The 16,700-nt window shown below is 55.2% G+C and overlaps 1 protein-coding gene across 3 annotated transcripts in view; it reads right to left on the bottom strand.

Annotated features, from left to right (window-relative positions):
• The window catches only part of CAPZB (capping actin protein of muscle Z-line subunit beta), a 140,444-nt gene extending 127,498 nt beyond the window's left edge, over positions 1–12,946 (bottom strand). The window contains exon 1 of one of the 3 annotated variants that reach the window (XM_055574294.1): positions 12,747–12,946. In XM_055574294.1, coding sequence (XP_055430269.1) covers positions 12,747–12,749 — 3 coding nt within the window. In that variant the 5' untranslated portion in view covers positions 12,750–12,946. Of the gene's footprint in view, positions 1–11,430; positions 11,561–12,746 lie in introns of those variants that run through there. The other 2 variants (XM_055574292.1, XM_055574293.1) reach the window with 2 other exon arrangements.
• Between the last annotated feature and the right edge of the window lie 3,754 nt (positions 12,947–16,700).

Below are 16,700 nucleotides of genomic sequence, written 5' to 3'. Positions count from 1 at the left end.
GGGAAGTCTGGCGGGCTGCCATCTATGGGGTCGCACAGAGTCGGACACGACTGAAACAACTTAGCAGCAGCAGCAGCAGCAGAAGAGGACAAGGCTGCTCTAGCGGGCTGCGACATAAACGCCCTTGGAAGAGGTTATTTAAAGGAAGGAATGAAGAAATCAGGGTGGATAAGGAATTGGGAAGATTGGACGTATTCCCAGGAATATCATCTAGTGCCTGACGAGATGACCGGAAGTCACGGAGACCCTGCCCATTCTGTGGATGGACAGGTCCTGACAGCACAGCCCGGCTCGCGAAGCTCCCTGAGGACAGGAGCCTCGCTCAGCAGCCACGTACGGGTCACCTGGCGCCGGCACGCCCAGCCGTCCGCGGGGTATCCAGGGGCGCTGCTGTCCTTACAGCACGTTTCTCGTTGCCGGCCCCCGCTGCAGGGTGGCACAGCCAGGGCGCGGGGTGGGCTGGCTCTGAGTCCCCATGCCAGTTTGCTCACGACAGCTGCATTATCTCACAGCCACCTAGACATGCACAGGGATGAGGAGACGGTGCAGGGAGGAACAGAGGGTGAGGGGCCCGGGGCCTCCAAAGGGAGGCCACACCTGCCGTGGGCCAGCGGTTCCCAGCAGGACGTGAGGCTCCCTGCAAACGAAGGACTGCAGCTACTGCACGCTCACCCAAGGCTCCAGGGCCGACGGCGCGGATGGGCCAAACTGGGGGCGGCTGGCTAACAGCCTGCCTCGAGCTGCAGAAGGCAAAAACTGCTGAAGAACACTTGGTAGATCTTCAGAGGAGAAAACCCGTACGTGAAAAGGCACCCTTGGGCCAGCCTGCAGTGCGCACTGTGGGCAGGATGCGGTCATCAGAAGGATGGAGTTTAAAGGCCACCCCTGCCCGACTAGCTGTGTGATCCTGTACGAGGTTCATTAACCGCTGAGGCCTCCACCTTCACAACTGCACAACAGGGGCAGGACCAGGGCCCGGGCATACGTGACAGACGACGGTGCCCTCAACGCTCAGCACAGAGAGGCTGACCTCATGCAGGTCCATGCGCACGATAAATCCTCTATCTAAGCCAGCGTACGGAGGACTGCCCAGCCAGAGAGCCAGCCCTGGGGACGCTGGAGGTCAGGACTCGCCTCAGGATCATCAGGACACCAGCGTCTTAGATTTAGGGTATTCCTTAGTACAGGGATTTCTAGAGCCATCCAATTCTCTTCCCAGTGGACCGGTGCTAATTTGCAGGACAAAAGATGAGATTCCTATACATAACAAGGCGTCATCATATGAGGCCTGAGCTACAGCACTGATGTGTATTATTCTTATTTATTCCTCTGAGAAGAGCAGGAGATTATGTCCATTTCACTGATGAGGAAAAGTTGAGGCTCAGAGAGTAAGTAAGTAGTTCGAGCTCACACCGTCCCTGAGAAGACAAGATTCAGGGGTCTCCCTTCCACTATACTACACCAGACTGCCTTCCAATGATCATTTTTCCCTCCATTTTCTTTTATTGTGCCTCCTTCTTATACTCCTAAACCCCAACACTCCACACACCTTAAAATCAAACACACATCCTTAAAAATCAAACATGAAATCCCTGAGGCAGTGAAGTCTGGCAGGTCTGCAGAAGTTCACAAATGCAACACTGCTTAGTGGCAGCTGAGAGCCCCTGTGAAAACCTGCCACCTTCAGAAAAGGAGAAAATAGATCAGAACATCCAGGGGCATGGGGCCGGAGGGGTGGGGGGGTGGGGGGGGGTGGGAGACGAATCCCACTGATTAGTACCCTGCCCTGCTCCCCTCGGAGGCTCTGGATGCTGTATGTAACTGGCACCCCAGAGTTGGCCACTCATGCCGAGAAAGAAAAAAAAAAGAATTAAGCCATTTTCCAGAGGAGTGACTTATATTATAACCTGGAACAAAAGGACCATTTCCAGCAACCGCTCATGGAGAGGCAGGTACATGCCTGTAAGGCCCGTGCTAACAGGGGTGTGTTTCCAGCGAGCTCTGGGAGAAGGAACGCCTTCTCTGGGAAACTAACAAAAACACAGAGTCCAAACTTCTTCCAACACAAAGCAGAGGGAGTTTCCACATTTCAAGTCTCTTTCGGCTCTAACAGCACGCCAAAAATCCATGTCACTGATAATAATGCAGTATTATTAGTAATAGTAGTTAATGCCATCCTGTGTCTGGCTTTACATGCATTAACTCATGTAATCCTCATAAAACCCATCAGAAATACTCTTATTCCCACCATTTCACTGTGAGACAAAGAAACTGAGGCAGAGAATGAAGGAAGCTGCCCAAGGCTGCAGGTTCGGACCAGGACCTTGGCAGTCCGGCTCCAGAACCTGCCCCTTGATGACCTGGACTCAAGGTCCAGGTCAAGATTCCACTCAAGGGAATCAAGCCTGCCTCCAACTCCAAGGACGGTCAGCTGTGTGACCCGGCCAAGTGCTCGGCGTCCCCCACGTGCAGAGCTGCAGCGAATGCCGGCAGCGTTAGGGCCCCCTTTCCACACGGCCCCGATCCCCCACCACTGGACCCTCCAGACAGTCTTCTGCACCAGGAGACCCAATCCCATGGGCAGACCCCGCTTGGCTCCTTCCACTCCAGTCATTCCCACCTGAAGTGACACTGACCGACTAGGAGCCCAACACTGCTGTCCTGAGAAGCCAGGTGTGGCCGAGGGCTTAGGTCCCACAGGAGATCTGGACACGTGCTCGAAAGCCTCCCTCTGGAAGTGCCCGGCCCTCTCGTTTGGTCTGTTATAGGCTGAACCACATGAAATGCGTGTATTTGGCCATTTCTGACCTAGGAGAATGGCAAGTTCCCAGGTGGCACAGTGGTAAAGAACCTCTCTGCCAATGCAGGAGATGCAAGAGACACAGGTTCAATCCCTGGGTCGGGAAGATCCCCTGGAGGAGGAAATGGCAATCCATTCCAGTACGACTGCCTGGAGCATTTCATGGGCAGAGGAGCCTGGTGGGCTACAGCTCACAGGAAAGCAAAGTCTGACATGACTGAGTGACCTGAGCACGCATGTAGTTCAAATGGGCTTCCCAGGTGGCCCAGAGGGTAAAGAACCTGCCTGCAATGCAGGAGACGCAGGAGGTATGGGTTTGATTCCTGGGTGGGGAAGATCCCCTGGAGGAGGGCCCAACAACCCACTCTAGTGTTCTTGCCTGGAGAATCCCATGGACAGAGGAGCCTGGCGGACTACAGTCCATAGGATGCATAGTCAGATGTGACTGAGCACGCACACACACACGTCAAGTCAACGCGGAGAGGGCACTTACGTTCATTTAGGACCTACTAGACATTCACCCCGGAGAAGGCAATGGCACCCCACTCCAGTACTCTTGCCTGGAAAATCCCATGGACGGAGGAGCCTGGTAGGCTACAGTCCATGGGGTCACAAAGAGTCGGACACGACTGAGCGACTTCACTTTCACTTTTCACTTTCATGCATTGGACAAGGAAATGGCAACCCACTCCAGGGTTCTTGCCTGGAGAATCTCAGGGACGGGGAAGCCTGGTGGGCTGCCATCCATGGGGTCGCACAGAGTTGGACACGACTGAAGCGACTTAGCAGCAGCAGCAGCAGCAGACATTCACCCATTTAACATGAAAACATGGCCCATGTGCCAGAGACAGCGGACCATGGCGACCACACACAGCTCTGAGCTGAGTGGGGAACTGGCATTTGCCTTCTCTCCCAAGGACAAGAAACAGAAGGTATCAGGCATCGTGAGGGTGACCAGCTCACCCTGCTCAAAGTCATACAACTACTAGAACAGTGTGGTCTTTCCCCGCAGGTTCCCAGGCACCTGGCCCAGTCTGTGGTGCCCAGGCTAGGACGGGCTTCACAGGGAAGAGCCCAGGGTCCCCACAGCGACCAGGATGTGCACACCTAGAGCACGATGAACAACAGTGCTGCCGGAATGCCCAGGTGCCCCCTAAGGAGGGCAGATGAGACACACCTAACCTGCAGGCTCAGCAGGCATCTTTCTGGAAACAGACCATGGCTCAGGAGCTTCCAGCTGCTTTCATTTTCTACACCCTGCACCAAAGAGCCCTCCTAACTTTTTTTTTTTTTTTAGTATTTACTTATTCGGTATGTAGCTCTGAGTAGCAGCACTCAGATTCACCAGACGCGTCACGTGGGATCTTCCACCGCAGTGCCCAGACTCTGGAGTTGCAGTGCTCAAGCTCAGTAGCATGTGGGATCTTGCCCCCGCGACCCCCCCCCAGGGCTTGAATCCAAATCCCCCGCATGGCAAGGCAGACTGTTAGCCACCAGGGAAGTCCCAACCCTCTGAACTTCTAACCTAAACTCAGACTTCTTCAGCCACCGTGGCGGGACCCGCGGTGAGCCCCGCGGCCCTGGGTTCCTCATCTAGAAAATAAACGTGCTGGTGGGTCCACACATGAGCAGGCAGGACCACAGAACTGACCCGACAGGAGCGGGACGGCTGGATCCGAACGCTGGCTCTGGCACTAACTGGCCGGGCCCCTTAGGCCAATTACTAAACCTTTCTGAGCTTTATCTGCAGGATGAGGAAACAGACCTCACAGGGCTGGGGCTGAGAGAGTTAGAGAGTGACTGTGCACCCAGAAGAAACCAGGGCAGAAGGGAGGCGGTTCTGTGACTGAGAGTCCGGGAGGGAGACCTGATAACGCACGGGAGGGACGCTGCACCTCCGTTTCCTGTTCCTCGAGACCAAGTCAGAGGCCTCAAAACCCCGGACTATTGGGGCTCCACACCCGCTACGGCTGCAAGAGGTCTTGAGACAGGAGTTGTTTGGAGGAGGGGACAGAAGGAAGCAAGGACGGCGCACGTCAGAAAATCTGAGCGAGACTTCCCTGGTGGTCCAGGGGTTAAGACTGCCTTCCAATGCAGGGGACGCAGGTTCCAACCCCCGTCAGGAAACTGAGATTCCGCCTTTGCCGTGTCATGTGGCAAAAAGAAAAGAAACTCTCACAGAGCCAAGCGCCTGAAGCGGGCCAGCCCGGCCGCTGCTGCATTCGCATCCAGCTCCAGGAACCATGCGCTGACCAAGCCATGCTCAGTGGAGAAGCGAGGGGCTGATAAAAAAATGAAGCCTCGGGTCAGACCGAGACAAACCCAAAAGGAGCTCCTTCGGGGGCCACAGGGTCTTAGATCAGACTTCTCCACAGGAGCGTGCAGCAGGTAAAAAGCTCGTCCTCTGAGCTCCTGGGCCCAGGACAGCACGCGGGAAGCCCGTCCACGCGGAATCAGACGTACCTTTTCAGGGCCAAAGACTCATGGAGACGCCTCAAGCAGCAGCGGGCCCTGTGAACAGGCCACACCCGACCTGTCTGCCTCTCTCGCCGCCACCGACAAGGGGGAGAGCCCTTGGTACCTCCAAGGGGACGCTGCTTGTCACGGACCCCGGCAGAAAGGGCGCACGCAAAAGCATCTTGACAGGACCCTCACTTTTTACACTGAAGATACTTCACTTAGTACCTACAGTGAGTCCTCCGCCCAAATCTTAGGGAAACCTCTGAGATGCTAAGTCCAGGTAACACTAAACTAATACGGATTTCCGAGCAGATCCTAACTCTTAAGGGCCCGCCAAGTTCCACGCCAGAAGAGGAAGCTTTGCGGAGCGGCTTAAGCAGTGGGTGGAGACAGTCGGGCCGAGCCAGTGGACACGCGCACTCACGACCTGCGGTGCAGTGAGAGCTTCGCGGGGAGAAAGCACGGGGCTGGAAGCCCTTCCAATCGCCGGGCGACAGCGAGGGCCTCTGCCTCTCCGGGGTCTCAGCAGAACTGAGGCCACTACCACTTAGCTCCCAGGCGGCCTGGAGGTTAAGTAAAACACCACCTCTCAACCATCGACGTTAGTAACGTAATCAGTCCTGCTGTACCGAGAGAGTACTGGGCACCTTCTACCCTTTCCATGTGCAAACTCACTCGGTCCTCACAATAACCACCACGAGGCAGGTGGATATAACAGCCAGGGCTGCTGCAGCCTTGGAAGAAATAGTTGCAGAGGAAGGTTCCTCTCAGAGGTGTTCAGAGCTGTCTGAAATCGGGGGGTGGGGGGGGAGAGGGACCAGGTGATGACCCAGCCAGGCACAATCTCAGACCAGCCTGTTTTTATCTGCCTCCTCTACTTAGGAGTCACCTTCTAGTAGGTCTGACTATTGGGTAAGCATCAAGGGGATGAATGACCTGATGGAAAAAATCACGAGTGACAGAGGCGCCTGGTACCCAGAGCTCAGGCCCTGGGGGCTGGTGGGCTAGGTGATGCAGGGGACGTGAGGGTCGCACAGCCTGAGTGGGACTCGGTGCCACCACAGAGGCAGAGAGGGCTGGGCAGCTGGGTCCCCGGGCTAACCAGACCGAAACCCCAGTTCAGGCATGAGGAGGATATCAAGGTTTTGCAGACACCACTATCTAGGATTTAAACTGCCCAGAAATAGCGGTTGGGTCAGTGATAAAGCATCCTGTCCAAATGCTTGAACAGGGCAGCTCCAGGGCAGGTTTCCCGCAGCCCAGACATGATCAATCACGACGGCTCACGGCTTCCTATCTTCATCTTTCTCACCCACCCCTTCCTTTTTCCTCCCCGCAGCCACTCGGCAGCCGGGACCCTGAGAACCTTGCAGGGTGATGCTTGTAAACGCCTCCCTCCCGGCTGCACACCACCACCAGATGCCTCTTCCTAAAATACCACGACTCTGCCAGCCTCCTCCAATTTCCACCTGCCCTGTCAAAAATCTAACTTGGCTCCATGCTGTCCCAGATCAAATGCAAACTCCTTAGCTTAGCAACTCAGGCACTCCACAACTCCTTCCTGAGACCGAGGCTCCCCCACCCCGGCCATGCACTCTGCAGTTGGTCCCCAAACTCGCCAGGTGACTGTCACCCTGACCTCTGCTCTTGTTCCAGGCCCCTGCACCCCACCCCTTCTTCTCCACCTGGTCATGGTCTCTCCGGGCCTCAACCCACCCCGTCCCCACCAAGGCTGCCTGGTGTGGTCAGCAGGGTGTGGAACAGGCAGTGGACTGCAAGGCAAGCCCGCAGGGATGGACAGACGCGTGACCCACTGAGTCTCTCCTCTTACTACTTCCTGCCGGCTGCACTTAGCTTTCTGGATGCACCTGGCCTCCCCTACTGGACCCGAGCATGGGGATCAGGGCAATTCGTGTCCTTACTGTGGAGGGCACAGGACAAAGCAAACGATAAGCACGGCGACCATGCGCTGTGCGCCAAGCATGGGTTAAGCATGTTACAATGTCCACCTCTTTCTCCCCGGATCCCTATAAAATGCGGCTCTCGCTCTGCCTGTCGAAGGAGAGTACGATCCTCGCTTCGGTCACATACTGAGTTGCAGAAACAGGACTCCTCACCTATCTGCCGAACCCCAGAGCCCATGTCCTGGGGAGCGGCCCCCTCTCAGCGCCCACCACTTGCTCATTCTGCATCTATGAGGCGCTCACCAAGTGCCAGGAGCACCATGGGAGGTGTGGGTTCTTGGTGGGACCCAAACAGACAGGTGTCTGCCCTCGAGGAGCTCATAGGCTCACAGGTGTGGCAGAAGGCACGGACTCCATTCACGGGGGGCTCCACCGGGCACAGACCAGGTATCTAGAGCCCGAGACACAGCATCAGACCACGGCACCATGTGGTATCTGAAGCACACAGCGCCTGGTCCGCTGCGGTGGAGCAGAGCCTCAGACCCTGCCAGCGACGTGCTTTGTTCAAGACACAGCCCAAAGCCAAACAAACTTCATATCTGCCTTCACCAGGCTGGAAAGAGTAGAGGAAAGGGATCTACCTCGGAAACCAGAAAACTTGGTTCCTCCACTTAGTAGCTACGGACAGACGAACCGCTCACCCCTCTGACGCCCATCTGTTACATGGCGACAGCAGTAGCCATGATGCATGTTCATTATGTGCCGGAAAGCATCTGAAGAGTATTATCTCATTTAATCCTCATAAAAGCCTTACGAGGAGGTACTGTTATCCCAAAGGCTGTCTGGCTCCTAAGTCTGCATGCGATGCTGCCTCCCTCCTAAGGCTGGATGGACCTTCCTGGTGGGGCTGCTGCAAGAGGGCCAGAGCTCCCGCAGCAGGCAAGCCTCCACCTCCTCACCCCAGAGACCTGATCTCTAAAAGCCTAGATTCAGAAATGGCATGGCTCTTACTGATCTTTTTTTTTAATTTGGCTGCACCGGGATCTTAGTTGCAGCTCTTGGGATCTTGAATCTTCATTGCAGTGTGCGGGATCTTTAGTTGCGGCGTTGTGGCTCAGCTGGAAAAGAATCCACCTGCAATGCGGGAGACCTGGGTTCGATCCCTGGGTTGGGAAAATCCCCTGGAGAAGGAAAAAGGATACCTACTCCAGTATTCTGGCCTGGTTAATTCCATGGATGCAAAGAGTCTGATACAGCTGAGTGACTTCCACTTCACCATCTCTTAGCTGCAGCTCGTGGGATCTACCTGACCAGGGATGGAACCCAGGCCCCCTGCCTTGGGACTGTGGAGTCTTAGCCCCTGGACCACCAGCCAAGTCCCTCACCGGTCTTATGCCAAGTGTGTTCGTGGGTGAGCCTGCACACTTTGGACGTCCGTGCCCCACTCTCTCACTGGCAGGATCCACCACAAGGAAAAATGGGACCAGACTCTGTACTGGGGTCCCTGCTGCTCGCCGTTTCTTAGGAACCGAGTGAATGTTCAGCACAGGGGAGGGTGGACCCACACCTGAGTCCCAGACCCACCACTCACACCAGTCACTCAACCTCTCCAGCATCCATCCAGGGATGAGGCAAGACCTAAGTCAGGTTTCTGGATGACGGCAGATCCTCAATCAGAGGTCACTGCCCAGAAGAGAAGGGCTGGATTTCCATGGCACAAGGTTACCTTCCCCGCTGGGAGAGCTTCCGGTCTGCAGGGGACAGACCATGGGGCCAGTGCCATCTCAAGGGCGGGTGCACACCCCAAGGCCAGGGCTGAAGCCTGGCACAAGCTCCAACCTTCTCTTAAGTCTCCCACATCATCTCATGCAAGTGTGTTCGCAGCTATACTAATCAAGGCTCTGCTTCCTTAAACTGCAGGTAAGAGCGACATGCCTCCCGGCCAACTAATGCAAGCTGTGAAGGCGTGCGCCCGTCTGTCTTGTTCACTGGACGATCCTGTCCCCAGTACACAAAACAGCACAGAGAAAGCCCCTCATACACATGCTGCATACGGTGTATTAATCTTACCTGTTAGCTTCCAGCACCCCCTCACACCCCACTCTGCTTGATGGCATGCATTTCCCTGTCTAAGAAGCAAGAGTCTCAATGTTCAAAGGACCTGCCCAGCCACCATTTCCCTGTGCGGCCAGTCATCTGTCCCCTCCCCTCCCCCAGGGGACATAAAAGAATAGGACTTCCGGGTTATAAACAGGAATATCTGCTTCAGTCAGATGGTTTAGCATCTCCTTCACCTCAAGCCAACTGATCAACCATGGGCCACTTTTTTGAAGGATTCCACCAAAGAACATCCAGCTGGGTTGAAATGAACAAGGCTGTATATACATGTGGGGTCTGAGTATGGTTTCCCCTTGTCACAGTACAACAGGCTTCTCCTCTCCTCTCCTGTCAGGCCAAACCATGTGGGAGCTGGAGGGACAACTCCGGAGGGGGCCCGGCCCATCCCTGCATGCTGCAGCCCCACCACCCAGCACCAGAATCATAACTCTAAATTAACAATAATTCCTACATTAGAAGTTAGAGCTGGGCAAGGAAAAGTGCTCTGTAACTATAAAGCACTTACAATAGTGAGATTATTACCTGCTAAGAGAATGCAAAGAAATTCTATTTGCCTATGCATTTATAACTGATGCCAACAAAAATCATGGCATTTTCTTCAAAGTCCAAAGTATTTTAGATTCTCAAACTGCTATTTCCTTCTAAGTTAGATAACTGAGAACTAGCTGGTTTCTCTACCATCAAACCTACTGAAAATAAAAAACACAATGGTCTTAATTAATTTACCTATTATGCAACCCTCCACCACCATTTCTGCCCTATCCCAACTGGTCTATGTTGGTTTATTAGTCAGAATATTCAGGCAGGGAAGAAACTGAACAATAAGCAGTCAGAAATTACTTACAAGCCTAGGGGGATACTAAGAACAAGTTATTAAGACCATGAGAATGAAATCCAAATGGCTAAGTTCAAGACACGCCCCAAAAGGGAACACTCTTGAGCTATTTCCTTCAGTGCCAGGTACTGTTCTAGGCCCCAGGGATATAGACAGGCAAAACAAAAGACAAAACTCCCTGCCCTGAGAGAGTTCACGTCAAGTAAGCCTGCATCACATCATCACTGTTTCACTATGAAACGATATCCCTGTGCAAACAACCAGGACCGCGTCAGTAGCCAGTAAGTGCTGCTCCCCCCTCCCCATATCTGAATGACCATCCTCACTGTTTTCTAAACAGCGTCCTTCACATCCTCAACACACAAGCAGCCTGGGACAATGGGAAGGATGCAGTTAGAGCCCTCTGTCAACTAAACAGCATCTTTAGTTAAGTTATCCCACTGTATGAACCCCAGCTTCTTCACGTGTAAAATGGGGATAGTAACTGCCTCACAAGGCCCTGGGTGGGTTAAGGGCCTGGCATCTAGTAGCCCCACCCACCCTTCCAGAAAAGAAGGCCTTTTCCTGCCACTCCTCCAATGATCCTTTCAGATTATCTAAGACCCAAATACAGGATGCTCAGAAGCCTCAAGTATCATCCGGTCCCTTCTGGGTCACTACAGGCATCCTTCCATCACCTCTGTGGCTCAGGCCAAGGCAAGATGCTCCCCACTGCACCCGACCCCCAAACAGCAAGAGATGCTGCCGTGAGCAGGTCCACTGGCCACGCCAACCCTCCTCCCCGCCTCTGCCCTAACAGCAAATGTACAAAACCTCCCTCCGAGTCCTCACCCAAAACTGTCCTGGAGAAGTCCTTCCCCACCCAGGCCTGGGGTTGGGCCACCTCCCCTGCAGTCAGTTCTCCACCGATGCTATCGGAGAAGGCCAATCACAAGGGCCACGTTTTTCATCATCACCATACAGGAAGGCGTTAAGAAAAAACCGAGCTGCTCTGAATTAGTCACCCTAGTTCAGCAGCAACATCTCTTCCTTAAACAAGGAACCGAGAGCCTCAAAACCCTTTGGGGCCCAAAGTCCACATGCAAACATCTGCCTGCCCCCAGCCTGAACACTCAGTCCACTCGCCCAAGGCTCCTTGGCGACTTGAGGCAGAAGCCCTCTGGCCCTTCCAATCTGGGTGCTGGGCCTGCCCGGCAAGAAGGTTCCAAAAGTGGAGGGCTGGCCGATGGGGGGCCTAGGTGAAACCTCGGCAGCGCCGAGCAGCTGCCTTCATTACCAAAACAAACAGCAGAGCGGAGCCAGCGGCGGCTCACCTGGTCCGAGGCACCTCCATAATCTGCAGTTCCAACCTTCACGAGTTGACAGTTGAGGGGGAAAGGGAGGCTGCGTCTGCAGGGGTGCATCGTGTCCGGGCCGTCTGCTGGCCTCGGAGCCCGGGGGGGCCCCCCAAAGGCGGCGGCCTCACAAGGGCGATTGTGCGCTCATCCCCGGCCCGCGGCTCCCCCGCCCTCACCCCTCGGCTCGCGCGCACACCCCAGGCGCCCTGCGGACCCCGACAGAGCGCTCCGCTAGTCCCGCGCCCCCCGACGCCCAGGCGGCGGTCGCGAGGGACGGCCCGCGGGGCGCCGCGCTGCCTTCCGGACACACTGATGCCCGCCCTGCCCTCGCCCGCTCGCTGCCAGGAGCACCGCGCAACCCCGGGATCGCGTCCCCACCCAGGCCGGGGGGCGCCCTTCGTTTCCCACTGGCGGCAAGGAGGGCGCACCCCGGGAGGAGGTGAGAGGACCACCTGGGTCAGGGGCCCCCGGGCGGGGGAGGGGGGCCCAAGCCCAGGACAGAGTGGGGCCGACGCAGGCCGGGCGGTGAGAAGTCCGGGGAAGGGGGACGGCGGGCGCGGAGGGGGTGACGTCCGGGCGAGGGCCCGGAGCGCAGGAGTGCGGTCCAGACTTGAGACCGCGGAGGGAGGAGACGAGCCAGGCTGAGGCCGCGGAGCGGAGGGGAGCAAATGTGGGCTAGAGCCATGGAAAAGGGGCGAACGGGGGTCCGGACTGAGGCCATGGAGAAGGGGGAGAGAGGGGGACAGAGGCCATGGAAAAGAGGGGACGGGGGACAGAGGCCATGGAAAAGGGGGCAGAGGCCATGGAGAAGGGGAGAACTGGGGGTCCGGACAGAGGCCACGGAGAAGGGAGGACGGAAGACTGAGGCCATGGAGAAGGGGACACGGGGACAGAGGCCTAGCCTGGGCTGGAAGAGGAAGAAGCGACAGCCCAGCCTGGGCCGGAGGGACAGGGGATGGGGGCCTAGGCCGGGCCGGTCCGGGGGGAAGAGGGACCACGCCTGGGTCTCCGAAGGGGGTGCCCGGCCGGGACCACGGGTCCAGAAGGGTCTGGCCCGGGCTACGAGAGAGCGCAGCCTGGACTCGGACGTGGAGTCCAGCTAGAAGCAGGGGCGGGGGCCGGGGTCGCCCCCAGCCGGGCCCCCTCCCGAGAGCCGGAGGGGGTCCCCCCGGGCTCCGGGCGCGCCCCTCCCCCACTCGGGGAGCCCACCCTCAGCGGGCCGGGCCGGGCGGCGGGAGGGGTCCGAGCCCCGGCGGGGCCCCGGGCTGGGGCGGGGGCCATCAGGCCTTTACCATGGCGGCGGCGGCGGCGGCGGCGGCGGCGCTCCCGGTCCCGGCGTCTGTGGCTCTCCCCCCCGCAGCAGGGCCCGGCGCTTCCACTTCCCCGGGTGCCCGAGAGTGAACATCCGGGTCAGCGCCCCCTCCCCCCGCGCCGAGCCGCCGCCGCCGCCGCCTTCCTTCCTTCCCCGCCCCGGCCCGGCCTGGGCCCGCCCCCCACGCAGCCGGCTGTCGGCCAATGAGCGCGCAAGGCCTCGGCGATCGCCAAGTATGGAGCGCGGCGAGGGGGGGCGGGGCCCCAAACGCGGAAGCGAGGGGCGGGGCTGCGAGGGGCGGAGCCTGTTGAGGGGCGGGTCCTGCGGGCGGGGATGCGGAAGGCGCTGGGACCCTGAGCGGTCAGCCGCCACCCCCACTGCGCTGCACGCGCTCGCCCCTGCGGCGCGCCCGGAACTGGTGCGGCCCGCCGGGAGACACGGCGGGGCCAGCGATCCCCGAGTGCAACCCCCGCGCTGCCGCTTTTTGCTGCGTGTGGGACCTGCAGCCAGTCGCTGCGAAAACCGGGCCTCGGGCCACGTTCCTCTCTGAGCAGCCAGCACACACCGAGCGTGGGGTGCGGCCCCGAAGATAGCAGGGATGAAAGGGACATAACGATCTTTCCCCTGCTCCGAGGATGCTGTCAGCACCACCCAGGCAGAAATGAGAAAATCCGGCACGAGAAACGTCACATGTTAAGAGGAGCGCCCGCCCATTTGCCCAGGGGGGCTTCTTCATTCCGCACAGGGACTCAAATGTTCTTTTCTCTTCGCTCAACAAGTATTTACGCTTGATCTAGAAGTCAGGAGGCCTGGGACGCTAGCCCCGCTAGTAATAACTGTTCTCCCTAGCTTGCTCTCTCTCTCTCTTTTGTAAGATGCAAATCAGGCCACTGGTGAGGGGATTATAAACTACAGAACATTGTACAAATGACAGGAATGGGCACCACCAGCCAGGCCATGACAGCCCGCCCCGTCCTCAGGTATAGCTCACAGTCAAGTAAAAACCGCCACTGGCATTGAAAGTGACCCAGATAAGTCCCCCAAGAATGATTCAGACCTGTATTAAGAGGATTCAGACAAGGGCGTGGCGTTTAGGAATTTTCTCTTGGTATTTATTGAGCATCTACTGTCTACCAAGCCCTGCTCTAGGCTCTTAAGGATAGAGCAATGGACAAAACGTTTCCTGTTGCAGAGTTTAAACAAGGGAGGGGAGACAACTAGGTACTAAGTAAAAATGGAGATGTGGAGGAAAATCAGAGTGAGGGAACCAGCATCAGATCAGCAAAAGTGGGGCCAAGGAAGGCCTAACTTGTTTTAAAACTAATTTTTATTGCAAGAGACCTGGGTTCGATCCCTGGGTCAGGAAGATCCCCTGGAGAAGGGAATGGCTACCCACTCCAGTATTCTTGCCTGGAGAATCCCATGGACAGAGGTGGGCTACAGTCCGTGGGGTCACAAAGAGTCAGATAAGACTGAGCGAATAACCCTTCTTAGTTGCTTTACAATGTTGTATTAGTTTATACTGTACAGCAAAGTGAATCAGCTATACGTATACATATATCCCTTCTCTTTTGGATTTCTGGAAGGCCTAACATTTGATCAGAGGGAGGTAGAAGGAACAGCAAGGGCAAAGTCCGAATGAGGACAGTCCCTGGTGTGTTTGTGGCACAAGGAGGTGGAAATGGGTGGCTCAGATTGAACACGGGGAGAGAGGCAGGAGCTGAGTGAGGTCAGAGAGGTGCAGGGCAGGGACAGGATTTGGCCTGGCCTTTCAAGGGATGGGGAGACTGCTGTGTCCTGAATGGACTGTAGGGGGACTAGGGCCATTGGAAAGCCCTTTCTGTATGAAAGGCATTTGTTATTTATTTCAAAAGCACTTATATGGGACTTCCTGTGTGATGGGCACTCTTATGCACTCTACAAATAATGACTCATTTAATCCTCATAACGGAGGCCTGGGGAGATAAACCCTAGGTCACACAGCAGAGAGACGCAACTCTGGGCATGAGAAGAAAGGAGTCAGGATGATGCTAAGATTTTCAGCTTGATCAGCCCCAGAAGGATTTGCCATTTATTGATCTGTGGAAGGTTGGGGGGGTGGTGGAGCAGAAGTCTGAGTATTTTGGTTTTCTTTTTTTTTTTTTTTTGAGGGGTTGGCTAGTAAGAATCAGTCTGGGGTAAGTTATGTTTGAGATGCCTTTCAGAGGTTTAAATAGAGATGTCAAGTAGTCAGATATGGAAGTTTGGAGTTGGTGATAAATTGATGAGAAGTGTCAGCTAATAAATGATATTTTGAGGTACTTAAATGCATAAAACACCTAGGTGAGCTGACTTAGGAGGTGAACATAGAGAGAAGTGAGTGAGTCTACACTCATGACCCCAGGTCTGATCACATCACTCTCCTGCTCAAAAACCTTTGAAAGTTAAGTTCACTCATAATAAGAGGGCCTGGAAACCAACCCAGAACTCAGGGACAGGCTAATCCATCCCTCTCACGTGGCCCCATTTCTGCTGCGTTCTTGACTGTCTGGCATCCTCAGTTTCCCTGTAGCCCTGTTCCCTCAACATTTCGGCCTGCCTGGGAGTCATCCCGCTGACCTTTGTCCCTCTTATTCTCTGCATCAGTTTGTCCTATTAACTGGCAGATTCTTTTGTGTTTCATAGCTTAGCTCCTAAGACAGAATCCAGTCAACTCAACTCATCTTTTAATAATGACAGTTCGTTGGTCAGGTCACTGGCCAGCTCCACAGACTGGCTGCCCACAGATCAGAGCCCACCCCTTAACCAGTCATCTGTTGCTATGAACATGGGGGCATGTGGCATTAAGCAGCTACTTTTGAGGGGCTGTGGGTAGGAGGCAAATTCCATCATTACTTTTGGTACTGTTTCTTCTTTCCTCTGTCCAAAGCCCAACCTCGTGTCATAGTCTTCCACCTGCCATACCTCCTTTACCCCTCTCTTTTCTTCTTGGCCAACCCTGGTTAAACTCAGCTCTTCCCCTCCTCTCTGCCTGCATCAGAATATCTGAACACCGATGGAAAATTAAAAGTGACAGGCATCATTTTACGTTGATGTCCACTAGTTTCAAATGAGCCCTCAAACCTGCCTAGCCTTCCTGCTGTATTTTCCTGCTGTATTTGGTTCCCACACTCCATGAGGACGATTTTTCAGTCTTCTTTCTTTGTCCTTTTCTCATCTTTCACTCCAAGCAGATGAGCTGGTGTCTTACTTCACAGACATGATGGAGTTAGACAGAAACCTTCTCCTCTACCAACAATTCTGCATCTTCCCTATGTTCTCTTCCTTCCCTGATTTTTAAATTAAAGTTGTTTCTTGGAAGAAAAACTATGACAAAGCTAGACAGCGCATTAAAAAGTAGAGACATAACTTTACTAACAAAGGTCCATATAGTCAAAGTTGTGGGTTTTCCCAGTAGTCATGTACAGATGTGACATTTGGCCCATAAAAAAGGCTGAGCACTGAAAAATTGATGCTTTTGAATGGTGGTGCTGGAGAAGACTCTTGAGAGTCCCTTGGACTTCAAGAAGATCAACCCAGTCAATCCTAAAGGAAATCAACCCTGAATATTCATTAGAAGGACTGATGCTGAAGCTGAAGCTCCAATACTTTGGCCACCTGATGCGAAGAACCGACTCATTGGAAAGACTCTGATGCTGTGAAAGATTGAGAACAGGAGAAGGGGGCAAAAAAGGAGGAGATGGCTGGCTGACATCACCAACTCAATGGACATGAGTCCGAGCATACCCTGAGAGATAGCGAAGGACAGGGAAGCTTGGCGTGCTGCAGACATAACTGAGTGACTGAACAGCAACAGTTGATTTACAATATTGTATTAGGGAAATATTCTGGTGGCCTGGGGGTTAGGACTCTGCACTTCTACTGCAAGGGGTTTGAGTTCAATCCCTAGTCAGGG

Source organism: Bubalus kerabau, chromosome 3 (assembly GCF_029407905.1).
Source record: "Bubalus kerabau isolate K-KA32 ecotype Philippines breed swamp buffalo chromosome 3, PCC_UOA_SB_1v2, whole genome shotgun sequence".
Taxonomy (NCBI): Eukaryota; Metazoa; Chordata; class Mammalia; order Artiodactyla; family Bovidae; genus Bubalus; species Bubalus kerabau.
The sequence above is the reverse complement of the archived record's forward strand: the minus strand, read 5'-3'. Positions and strand labels throughout refer to the sequence as shown.